Source organism: Maylandia zebra, linkage group LG10 (assembly GCF_041146795.1).
Source record: "Maylandia zebra isolate NMK-2024a linkage group LG10, Mzebra_GT3a, whole genome shotgun sequence".
Classification (NCBI taxonomy): Eukaryota; Metazoa; Chordata; class Actinopteri; order Cichliformes; family Cichlidae; genus Maylandia; species Maylandia zebra.
The window spans coordinates 8,799,786-8,812,947 of NC_135176.1; the positions used below are offsets into that span (position 1 = coordinate 8,799,786).

General features: G+C 40.4%; 1 protein-coding gene and 1 long non-coding RNA gene across 2 annotated transcripts in view; one reads left to right on the plus strand and one right to left on the minus strand.

The window, feature by feature from the left end:
- LOC143420774 (uncharacterized) overlaps nt 1–351 on the minus strand; it is a 12,857-nt gene extending 12,506 nt beyond the window's left edge. Inside the window, exon 1 of the long non-coding RNA XR_013100507.1 lies at nt 1–351. This exon is cut by the window's left edge and continues 22 nt beyond it. This is a non-coding gene — a long non-coding RNA (uncharacterized LOC143420774).
- Nucleotides 1–12,567, plus strand: part of nufip2 (nuclear FMR1 interacting protein 2) — a 13,203-nt gene extending 636 nt beyond the window's left edge. The window contains exons 2-4 of the mRNA XM_004557386.3: nt 1,338–3,020; nt 6,994–7,026; nt 7,574–12,567. Coding sequence (XP_004557443.3) covers nt 1,338–3,020; nt 6,994–7,026; nt 7,574–7,626 — 1,769 coding nt within the window. The 3' untranslated portion in view covers nt 7,627–12,567. The remainder of the gene's footprint in view (nt 1–1,337; nt 3,021–6,993; nt 7,027–7,573) is intronic.
- Nucleotides 12,568–13,162: the final 595 nt, after the last annotated feature.

Here is a 13,162-nt window from a genome sequence, read left to right on the forward strand (position 1 = left end):
GCTGACGTTGCGTGACAGTTGTCGCTGTGGTGGTTTGACACATCGGGGATTGACCTTGTGCGCCGGTTTCGCCAACCATTTTTCTTTTGCAAATGCATCTTAATCATCTCAAGGAACCCCTGCCATGTTGCCATGTGTTCTTAGTGCATTATTTGATAGGAGTGCACGGCAAGTTGTCCTCAACAATAGTCAAATCTGTGTCTTTTTTTGTTCGGCATGCTCATGTCCAGCTTAGGAAAACCGAGCCGGCTCCACTGGAATGTTCTGAGCTGCCATTTCCTGTCAGCCATGTTAGACTATCACTGCTGGCTAATGCTGTAGTTCCACAGCTAGTTAGAAATTGTTGTACAGGCAACCTACTTTGCTGTTCTGGCATGTCTCTGCTGTCATTTTGGCTGCTGTGGTTGTTGCTGATAGGGCACAACAGTTCCTGGGCGTGTTGGTGGAAACCGAGCCGCTGGTTAGTTGACATTAGCTAAAGCTAGCCATCATTGACAGGCCTGTTGCATGTTGTCCAGTCAATGTGAAGCCAGGGAACAATTGGACAATGTCTTGTTTTGTGGCGCAGAGCTGACACTGTAAGCATCGTCCTTACGAGTCTATATGCACGCGTATGATTGCTAGTGAGTAAGAACCGGCCTCTGTGTAAGAGAGGAGAGACTGTATGCAATCCATTGGGTGCTGCGCTCACAGACATTGAGGCAGCACCGTTGTGAATGGAAAGTCCTACGTTGACACAGCAATTCCCATGCGTCTCTGCCGTGCACGGGCCTGTTAATAGTTTATTGCTCCTCTGTGCGTGTACCATAAATGCTGTTGTGAGCGATCCTTGCAACAACTTGTCTCTGATGTCGAATATTCTCTGGGTTGGGGGAAGCTAAGCAAGAGTCCTTTGTTGTTGACAGTTGTGAAGCATATCTAATTTTACATGTAGTGAGCTCTCAGCTCATCTTGGAAGATTGTTAGGAAGTTTAATTTCACACAGCACTATAAGAATAATTATAAACCCAATAAAGAGATCATGGGTGTGGTTTATATGTAATACTAGAAAAACATTTAAACGTTTAATGTGCATCTCTTTTTACTTGGATTTGTTTAGGTTAAGAGTTGCATAGTCACTTTTTTGCTAGTGTTGTCATGCTATTGCTATTGTGATACCATGCGTGCGCACACACACAAAAAAATCTATAAAAGCCTTGTAGTTTCTCCAAGTATGAAACAGATTATTTGACACAGACTTTCAGGAAACGTAGTAGTTGTGGAGGTTTTCTGCCAGGTGAAAGGTGGTGGATGTGTTCCCTAATTTCAGTATGAACTGATTTTGTTTCCCCTTTCAGGCAATAAAAAAGTAAGCATCAGTGACGAGGAGGGAGAGAAGAATCCACATCTGTCTAATGCTGTTGGCATGTCGCATCCACCTAGCATCAATGCTAACAGACACACAATTAATACAAATGCAAAGCCCAAATCGACGCAAAAGCTGTGCACGACTGTTCCAAAAATAAGCATCAAAGGAATGGACCATAAGAAGAATATGGACTTTAAAAATGACAAGGAGAAGGTGCAGGATTTGAGTCATCATGAGGGCCCGCCTTTGGATAAGAAGGACTCCGTATTACTTCAAAATGGCGTCGTAAACTGTGGCTTAATTACAAATGGCTATTCTAGCAAGGACAATGACGGTAGTAGCTCGGAAGGTGGATATACTACTCCGAAGAAACGCAAGACCAGATGTAACAATACAAAGAACACTGATAATGTGATAAGAGAAAAGGAGAGAGACATGCAGCAGGGCCACACTACAGAGGAGCTGGGGGCTTTGAATCTAGAGACAAATGAGAAAGGAATGACCTCGAGACTCGATGGATTTAGAGCCACCCAGAAAGTAGAAACTCAGTCGACAGCCAAACGGGCTGTTGTATCAGAGGCTTCAGTGGGTGAATCTCAGAGGAAAAACTCTGATGGAAAGACAGTTGGCACCTTGGGTAAAAAAACTGAGGAAAGACACAAAGGCAAGCTTTCTTCACCTTCAAAAGAGGACTCATGGACTTTGTTCAAGCCTCCGCCAGTATTTCCTGTGGACAATAGCAGTGCTAAAATTGTTCCCAAGATCAGTTATGCAAGTAAAGTAAAAGAGAACCTCAACAAAGTAGCTCAAGGTGGAGGAGAGGCACTGCCTCCTCCTGTCAGACTGTCACAGGTCCCTATGTCTGCTATGAAAACCATCACCTCAGCTAGTTTTACTAATGGTCCTGTTTCTGGAAATGGAAACGGTTGCCCGTCAGTGGGTACCTTCTTAGCTCCTGCTGCTAGTAGTATTCCATCAGCCCAGTCTATCCTAAGTGGCGACAATGTAGCATCTCCTTTGGAAAGTAACTGTAGCTCCACAACTAGTCCTGTAGATGGAGAGGCATATGAGCTTAGAAAGTGTACTCTTTTAATTTACCCTTTAAATATGCAACCTGTACTCCCTAGCGCTCGTCACCTTGACCCACCAGCGGCTCAGACAAATCAGAAAGCCCTGGGAGATATCTTCCAGAATCAGTGGGGGCTTTCCTTCATTAATGAGCCCAACTTGGGCCCAGAAGGCGGAAATGGGCTGGTGCCCGGAGAGGACAAAACTACTGTGGTCACATCTAATAGCGAGTGTCAAGCTGTTGCAGCCAAGGTTGCCCAGCCTTGCTTTGACATTAGCCCATCATTGTTAGAGCCTGGGCCTTTGGTTCAAGACCCTGAGAAAAGGACTTGTATCCCTTGCATTGTGTCCAATGCTTGTCCTCCTGCTTATGGGATGAGTGAGGAGGAGAACAAGCTGCAGCCATGTGGCAAGGAAAAGACACAAGGTGCAGGAACTGCTGTGTTGGCCCCCAGTAAAGACAACGGTGCTAAGCCTGCGCAGGGTCAGCTAACCACTTTATTATTTGGCTCATCTAAAGAACAGGTTCTCTCTAAAGACATTAGCACGAGGTGTAGCTGGGGGTCCTTTGACGTTAAAGCTGCTGTCACTTATCACACTAAAGGTAAGTTTCACTCTCTGCTCTATCAAAAACATTAACCCAATAACCAGATTTGAATTCTTGTCATGTTTAAAAAAAAGTCTATTTTTCTCTTATATTTCTTTAAGGTTTTGCTTACCTTGTTTGATAAAATAGCAGCTGTTTTATAGTTTTTCTACATCATGATGCTTTCTAAATGATCTTGCTATGTGTGTTCAGGTGTTGGACCAAAATTATTTCTGAAATGTTCCTCAAATGCACATCTGGGTGGTGATTCTTTTCTTTTCAAAATAGAAATATGTTTGTGTGGACTTAGCCTAAGATTCTGTTTTGGCACCACCTGTTCTGACTGTTAAAATTAGTGTAGCAGTTAACCTCAGCAAAAGTGCTTCAGCACACAGTCTGAGTAACTGTAGACAGCGTCTGATTTTTGCCTCACAGTTCTACCAAAGAAATGAACTAAGTCAGCCATAGATGACTTAATATGAAATTTGATTTGATTCTTTGCTAAGGTGAAATCGAATATTTGCACCTCACCAACCGAAATATCTTATCTATATTAAAAATGTTAATACCTTCCAAAAATGGCTTTTTGATAGGGCAAATGGTAGTTGTAGAGTAGTTTCGTTGCCTTTGAAAAAGTTACTACAAATACAGGACCAGGTCTGTGAGCACTTGGTCAGTTGCTGTCTTCAAAGTGACTTTGTGTTAAGGCGGTGATAAAACCGCAATAAGGTGGAGTCAGTCTGCTATCCATTTGTGATTGAATAGGGTTAAGTTAACAATGACATGCAGTCGGTTTGATAACATGAAGATTAACTGTGATAAAACGATGCAAAGAGACGTGTAGCAGACTACTGACTTTGACACTATGTTACAATCAGTCTGTCTCTGTTTATAAATTGGATGACAGTTTGTTATAAACCTTTACCAGTACGTCTGAGAGTGATTCCAAGCTGTGATTGTTTGTAGACAAGTTGCCAATCCCCTTGCAGTCAACACAGTCAACTTTTGGGTAAACGGTTAGTCACCACATACAGTGGGGCAAAAAAGTATTTAGTCAGCCACCGATTGTGCAAGTTCCCCCACTTAAAATGATGACAGAGGTCAGTAATTTGCACCAGAGGTACACTTCAACTGTGAGAGACAGAATGTGGAAAAAAAAATCCATGAATTCACATGGTAGGATTTGTAAAGAATTTATTCGTAAATTAGGGTGGAAAATAAGTATTTGGTCACCTCAAACAAGGAAAATCTCTGGCTCTCACAGACCTGTAACGTCTTCTGTAAGAAGCTTTTCTGTCCCCCACTCGTTACCTGTATGAATGGCACCTGTTTGAACTCATCATCTGTATAAAAGACACCTGTCCACAGCCTCAAACAGTCAGACTCCAAACTCCGCCATGGCCAAGACCAAAGAGCTTTCGAAGGACACCAGGAAAAGTATTGTAGACCTGCACCAGACTGGGAAGAGTGAATCTACAATAGGCAAGCAGCTTGGTGTGAAAAAAATCAACTGTGGGAGCAATCATCAGAAAATGGAAGACATACAAGACCACTGATAATCTCCCTCGATCTGGGGCTCCACGCAAGATCTCATCCCGTGGGGTCAAAATGATCATGAGAACGGTGAGCAAAGATCCCAGAACCACACGGGGGGACCTGGTGAATGACCTGCAGAGAGCTGGGACCAAAGTAACAAAGGTCACCATCAGTAACACACTACAACGGCAGGGAATCAAATCCCGCAGTGCCAGACGTGTTCCGCTGCTGAAGCCAGTGCATGTCCAGGCCCGTCTGAAGTTTGCCAGAGAGCACATGGATGATACAGCAGAGGATTGGGAGAATGTCATGTGGTCAGATGAAACCAAAGTAGAACTTTTTGGTATTAACTCAACTCGTCGTGTTTGGAGGAAGAAGAATACTGAGTTGCATCCCAAGAACACCATACCTACTGTGAAGCATGGGGGTGGAAACATCATGCTATGGGGCTGTTTTTCTGCCAAGGGGACAGGACGACTGATCTGTGTTAAGGACAGAATGAATGGGGCCATGCATCGTGAGATTTTGAGCCAAAACCTCCTTCCATCAGTGAGAACTTTGAAGATGAAACGAGGCTGGGTCTTCCAACATGACAATGATCCAAAACACACCGCCCGGGCAACAAAGGAGTGGCTCCGTAAGAAGCATTTGAAAGTCCTGGAGTGGCCTAGCCAGTCTCCAGACCTCAACCCCATAGAAAATCTGTGGCGGGAGTTGAAAGTCCGTGTTGCTCGGCGACAGCCCCAAAACATCACTGCTCTCGAGAAGATCTGCATGGAGGAATGGGCCAAAATATCAGCTACTGTGTGTGCAAACCTGGTAAAGACCTATAGTAAACGTTTGACCTCTGTTATTGCCAACAAAGGTTATGTTACAAAGTATTGAGTTGTATTTTTGTTATTGACCAAATACTTATTTTCCACCCTGATTTACGAATAAATTCTTTACAAATCCTACCATGTGAATTCATGGATTTTTTTTTTTTTTTTTTTTTTTTTTTTTTTTCACATTCTGTCTCTCACAGTTGAAGTGTACCTCTGGTGCAAATTACTGACCTCTGTCATCATTTTAGGTGGGGGAACTTGCACAATCGGTGGCTGACTAAATACTTTTTTGCCCCACTGTATGCTTGCAGTTAATTAGGGCTGCCACGATTAGTCGACTAGTCACGATTACGTCGACTATCAAAAATTTAACAGTCGATGCGTCGTTTGAAGCTTTGTAAGATCACAAAAGACTCAGGAATAAGTGGTAGGATTTAAGAGTGTAATAACGGACTGAAACAGAAGATGGCAGCAGTGCATGTACAAGGATGCCAGCTGCCGTTAAACCCCGAAGAAGTAGTAGCTTTGTCCCAGAATTCATAGCGCAGCCCTGCTCAGTTTCCAACAATGGCGGCAGCTAGTTAGTTTTAATATTACTGTTATTATTCTTTCTGGGTCACAAAATAAACGTTTAACATATTTTCAGGTGAGAATGTAGCTGTGTAAACCTCAAATATCTGCTCAGTTTATCAAGACGCCACATATTTTGAAAAGCGCTCCGAAGTCTGTTACCCACTAGCTCGATAGCTAGCCGGGGCAAAGCTCACTAGAGCCGGTGAGAACCCTGGACTCTGGGCAAATAGTTTTCAAACCCACCGCCGTCTTTCGCTACTCAGGTTAAACATGATATATAAGTCACTTAGATAACTTAAAAATGTTATTGTTTGGCTTTTTTTAGTATTCTATTTATTCCTGAGTAAATCAGTTTGGCTGAGATTAAAATTATAGTTTTTACACAGCTGAATAAACGTCAAGCAGACAACTGATTATCAGAAGTGTGAGATGCTCGAGAATATACTCAGTTTTCCTGTTATATTTTAGATAGCAAGGAGTTTATTAAACTTCACCGAAACAATCTGCAAATGTAATTAAAATTTAATAAACTATCATCTTGCCTTTATTTTTAGTTAGCACATACCATAAACACTTAAAGCTGTAAGCTAATGATAGTTACATAAGAGCAGATGCATGCTGGTGCAATAAGCTGTACGTTTTCATGCTCTGATTAGTCGACTAATCGCAAAAATAATCGGTGACTAGTCGACTATCAAAATAATCGTTTGTGGCAGCCCTACAGTTAATCACCAACAGCAAACAAAATTCAATGTCAGTTGTTGAAATGTACGGGGCTTTTATTTTCCTTTTGCAGTGGTCATTTAAGGGTTCTCGCGATTGCTGTTCGATATGTAAAAGTATAATTTTGTTTAACAGCATCAAGCATGAACCTAAATTCAGATTTTGGCAACTGTGTAAAACACTAACTTGTAAAATGTTTACATATTTGCTTTTTTTTTTTTTTTTTTTTTTTTGTTGCTGTTGCTTTCTTTTAATTGTTTTTTTTTTTTTATTGTTTTTTTTTTTAAAGAATGTTTCATGATGAGCTAATGTGTGTTTTTGTTTCCTTTCATCAGAAATGGAATCCGTTTTCAACTTGCAAAAACAAGGTACAAAGATCCTGTCTTAAATATATGTGTTGGCACTGTTTTCCAAGCAAGGAATGGCTGTGGATTTAGGATTGGATTTAGTTCATTTTACCCATAGTTTTCTATAATGAAAAAAGGAAAAAAAACTTCAAATATTAATTTATTTGAAAGCCACCGTTTGAAACTTGCAGTTAAGGTCCAGAATACACTATGTCTGACAGTAGTAATAATAAGAAAGATGGGGGGTGTTTGTTTTTGTTTTGTTTTTTTTGTACCATTACTAAATGCTTCAGAAAGAAAATAATCGTATTGAATGACAAGATAAGAAAAAATAATGGGATAAAGCACGGCAGTGTTATCACACATTTATGAAATCCTCTGTGCTAGCTGAGACACTGAAATGACCAGCATGGCCACATTCACCTAAGTAAATGCTGAGGCACATTAGGGGTTAAGTCCTTAATGTGCTTCAGAGTAAGGCCATTTAATGCTTTAAGAAATGATGCGTAACATTTTAAAATAAACACAGAATCCTTGATCACCCTAATTCATCTCCTCTCTCCTGTAGATCCAAAAAGGGTAGTAATTTACGGCGAGACCAAGGATGGACCTGATCAGTGAGGTAGATGGCCTACAGTACTTACCTTCTTCTCTTCTGGGTGCTGCAGTTATCTACCTTGGAAATCACAAATCCTGTTGGATAGAAGTGACAACTGTGAAAACATTTGATAGTTTAGCATGACAGATTTTCCATGGTATCTCGGGTGGAATAACGGACTTCTCTGGGGGCATCAAAATGAACACATAAGCTCTGGATGGACGTTAAAAAGGAGCTGATTGGTGCCTCTCCAACATGACGAATGGACACTTTGGGCTGCGATCTTTGTTTGTCTCATGGCTCTTTAGTGATAATGTTTGGGAGTTCATCAAAAGGAAGGTGTTTTGGACTGCACCTCCCTAAGCCTTTATCCTGTTGACCTGTGGCAGCAGTCAGTCTGACTACAGCATGCCTCAGTCATGTTTTCTTTTACACATTCACAAGTTTCATTGTAGATATGTTAGACGTTATACATGCACATCTGTGTGCAAGCTTGAATTCATCATGAATGAAAGGAGAACACTCTGCAAAGCATTCTTTGGGGGGAGGTCTGTGGGGTCCCACTTAACTCTAAGTTAAATGGGAGCTTATAGGTGAGGCCCCATCCAGGAAGGGAGTCTTGTCTTAAATCAGTAAGGGAAAATTTAATTGCCCACATTTTCTTTTTGTGTCGTTTCGTCTTACCTAACATGAGTGTTATCTGCACTACAGTTTGACCCCAGAGCACAGGTACAAAAGTGCCCAGTTTGAAGGAAAGCCACCCCCTTTGTTTCACTGTTTATTAGGTGTGCTAAAGAGTCAAAAATAAGGTCTCCGTTAAATTCATCCTGAAGCTTTTCATACATTTCAGATTATTAGAAGGTTGTCACCGGCTGTTCTTAAACTGAGGTTCATTATACGTTCTATTAAATGAACTCTGAGTTGGGGAATAAGCTTGGTGACAAACTGTTAGGTAAAATAAAAGGAGGAGGAAAAAAGAGACATTGCTTCCACAAAAGTGTTCTGCATTTTGTGCTTTTTGTTCAGCAGTAAGGCTCAGGATGTCAATACAGATTATTTTGCCTGTATTTGTGTTCAGTTCCTCTTGTTCTACATTTTTACAATGTACTTTCTTGTTTTGTTTTTTCTTTTGACTCAGAATTTGGTCTTTACTTTTCTGCCTTGTACGGCATCGTTTTTCTTGCATGTTTACTGGTGGAAACGCACGAGTTGGAGGTCACTGTTCATCGGCATACAAAGATAACAGTAACAGAACAATTGCAATACTAATCTTAGTTCCCTAAGTAGACACTTTTTCAAACTGTTCAAATGTGAAGATTAGTTAAATGCTATTATGTTTTACTGTGGATAACCTATTACGTTTGCAAACCAGTGTGCAATAACACCGTGTGATCCATACATGCGTGTTGGGAGGGGTTGTGAGGGTTATGTAGAGCTACAACGTCATCAGCCAAGATGCTAGCGTGGCCTGCAGTGCAGTTCAGAATGTTTAAGGGTGTTCAGTTTGTTGCACGACTTCTAAATTCAATGGTGGGATATGTGTATATTTTTTAAAATTATTCTAAAGGCTCATGTTGTAAGATCCAAGTCTAGGCAGCCCAAATCTGCTAGCTGACCAGCTGTGATGTCAATTTTTTATTTTTTTTCCTTCACCATCAGCAAATCAAGATCGGTTTACTCAACAAAGCAACTGTCCAGGTTTTTCTCTAGAAGCTCTGATTTGGCTAATGTGTGGATTATTAGCACTTTATGTAAACTAATTGCTTTTATCTTATGATTAATAGACAAAATCTGTGTGTAGTGACGAGAAATCCTCCTTGAAAGAATGGCTCTGGGCTGTTACTTTTCAGAAAAAAAGCCGCTAAATATACAGAATTATTAAATATAACTCAGGTAGTGTTGATAAAGCCATGACTGTGTTTAATATTGTTTCTTGCCAAACGGCCCCCGTCACGTAAACGTTCTCATTGGAAAGGTTGACTTTAAGTCTGATTTATATAAAGTATCGTATGTTGTGACAACACACCAAAAAGTTAATACTTTGAGAAAAAAGTTGTCATGGCGTGGGAGGTGCTGTCATTAATCGTTTTGGGCTCTAAAATTGTTGTTTCTTTTCCTTTTAAGCACAGTGCTGCACAGGCTCTTTTCCATGTATCCTGGACTGTAACCTTGTAATCTCTGCCGGTTCATTTTCTCCCTTATGTGTTCATAGTGAAGCACCTCTTTGATTTATTAATGCTGAACATCAGCAGTGTTTCTACGGGGGTACACATGAGTTTTCAAGTACACTTCTTTCCACTGTGTCCTGATTAGGCAGCGGCACAGCTCGCGCTCATGCACGGAGAGGGGACGTCATAACTGCCGCCATGTTTTTGTACAAGTTGTCTTGACATTTAACTTCCACATCTAATCGCAGTCGGCTCTCTGGTATTTAAAAAGCTTTGTTTTGGCTTTCATTGTACGCCATTTGATGGATGAGTGTATCAGCAGACGCTGCCCTCTGAACGAGAACGCTCGTGTCAGACGTGGTCAATGAGGAAGCAGGGGTAATTGAGGAGGTATAAGCGCTTATTTTTATGTTGTTCTGTGCTTGTGGAAAATTGACACTTAATCTGGCATCAATTTACAACAAACACCGCAGTTTAATTTCTTGCAATGGCCCATAATCTGTTTGCGGGGGGCAGGGGACACAATCAGGTTACCATATGGTTAATGTTCAGGCTGAAAGGATTATCAGTGCACAGCTATAGGCTTGTAAATGTAAAGCAGGGTGATCAGAATAACTAGTACGTGATCTTACTGTAGTATTATGATGAAAACACTATTTTCTCATGTGTGGGTTTGTTTTGTTTCTTTGGGGGGGGTTGTTTTTGTTTTTTCTGTCTCTTTCCTTTTTAATGCTAGAGTGGTCCTGGTAGAGGGAAATCAGAGATTCTCCTTTGCTCCCACCCTGATGCCCCTCTTTTTCAAGCACTTAATACAGCAACAAGGCTATATTGAATATGCATATATTGAGAGAGAAATAATTATTCAGCATTGTAGCCTGCAAACCAAAAACAGGTTCTTGAAGCAGAGTAGGTGGTTAATCAGTGGTTTGTTTTTTGGGTGGTGGTGGGAGTGAGTGACTGTTGGTGTGGTGAGAAAGAAAAGCCTGATCATGTGGAGTTTATATTTCCACCCCCTCAGGATGTGCAATCACCTCAAGGATGCTTCCAGGTTGTGAGTGGCAAGTTTGTTTGTTTGGTGCGCGCATAGCGAGTTCTTCCTATTATATGCAAGTTCCTCGTATATTTCAAAAAAGTCCCTCGTTTCATGTTCAGGTGCCTGTGTTATAAAGAAAAACTTTTACAGCAATTTTGATTGTTTCAAATCTGCTTCCAGCGTATATCTGTGCCATTTTCTTTATTTCTTTTGTTTTGTTTTTTGGAACATTTGCAACGCTGTTCAAGTATTCTTTGGCTGTTCCTAATTGTTCTTCTTTTAAACGATGTGGATGCCACTGAAGGCGAGGAGCGTTTCAGGCGTCCTGTAGGTTGTGTTCACAGGTGCGACCTAAAGCCAAATCACACGGGCACGGGAGACAGATCTCTGCTCGCTGGTGTATACTCCAGTCCGTTGTCGAGTTAATGTCTGAACGTAGCACATAATTAATTTGAAATTATTTAACAAGTTTAATCTTTTAATGTGTTTAAAAAATAAAAATAAAAAAAAGTTTTATTTTTGAGTTATAATTTATCCATAGATGCACAAATAGGATGTGACTAAAATAAATAATTAAGAAAATCTCAATGTCTCATTTTTGATGAGCGCTAGATGTTTAGTTAGTAAGGCTGATGTAGACCTACTACTTTTTTCTTTTTCTTTTTTTTTTTTTTTTTTTTTTTTTTTAAAAATCCCAATGTCAAGATATTTGCCCTCAATGGGTTTTGTTTGTTTGTTTTTCTCTCATCCAATTTTATACAAATTTCCTTAATTCTTCAGATAGTTCTGATGGAGTGATGAGCATTGAAAACACTGCATCCAGAGTTCCTCTTGATTATATTTTTATTTGTCGTGTTGTTGATCATGTTGTGAGATGGGGGGGCGAGGTGATTTGTTTGTTTTTGTTTTTTTTGTTTGTTTTTTTTAAAGTGCAGTTCAACAGCTCTGAATCTGCTTTCGCCAAAGGTACACTACTCAGATATTCAGCTACTGAATGACAAATGCACAGACAGACAGAGGGCGGTTGATGGAGATGAGAAGTCACTACTGTAGCAGCTGAATGTCACTTTGAGCGCGTTGACTTACGGTGTGGGTGGGGGGGATTCTTAAAACAAATACCGGAAGTGCTGCTTCATCATCCAGTAATCAGTCATCTGTAACGGGAAATGCTGGACTTGGTGTTTGTGCTTGACTTAAAAACTGTCCCTCCTTTAAACTGTCATTGCCTCTTGGAAGTGTTTTAAATTTACATAGGGCTTTTTGTTTTGTTTAATTAAATTTTTTTTTATTTCAGTGACACCTGAGAGGTAGTTACAATGGGAGTAAACAAGGGCGACACATGTCCTTTTAAAGGATTCAGTCATAAGAGATGATATGATGTGCCGAATCGTCCTCCTTTTCTTTGTCATCTCAAATGGCTGCTGTTTGTGTTCATGCATTTTTTTTTTCTTTTTTTCTGCTCCTCCTCTCATCGATTCTCCATCTCTTGCCCTTCTTAAAACACGAGGCAATGGCATTTCTTTCTCATGTCTTACAGGTTGGCATTTAAGTTTTTAAGTGAGCAGTCTGATTATTTAATTTTCTTTTGTTTTTGAATTTAACAGAAGTGTCACATTAAAATGTTCGTTTTATTTTCAAAGCATGATAATAACCCTCAAATTCCAAACAATGTAATAGTCAATTTACAAAAAAAAAAAAAGAGAGAGAGAGAACTCCAGTGTTCACAATTTTAGTTTCCATTAAAATGTCAAATTTTCATGAAAGCAGTGTTTGTGTTTTCTGTTTTGGTTGCACACTGACACAGTGTTTCCTGTGACACATTATCTCAACCTTGTGCACTACAGACACGTTGCAAATCTTAAATCCCATTATCCAATTTAACCCACAGAGAAGCTTCAAGGCTTCTGTTTGATTCTTGTGGGTGTGACCCCCTTTTTTTTTTTTTTTTTTTTTAAACTATCTTCTGTCCAGTTTTTATGAGCCTATGTGAATTGCAGCCTCATTTTCCTATTCTGATCGGATTGGCAACCAGTGTGGTCCTCTGCTGCCCACGTGCTCTTCTGCATACCTTGGTTGTAACAAATGGTTACTTGAGTTACTGTTGCCTTCCTATCTGATGCTCTGGCCTTTTTCCTCTGACCTCTGATCAACAAAACATTGTTCCACAGAGAACTGCTGCTCACTGGTTAGTTTCTTTTGGGACATTCTCTGTAAACTCTAGAGATCGTTCTGTGGGAAAATCCCTCAAACTTCAGCAGGCCGTCTTGATTGTCTCTGGCCTCTTTCTAAATGGTTGGAGTTGCTGCAGTGTTGGTTGATTAGGTAGTTGTACTAACAAACAGTTGAACAGGTGTACTT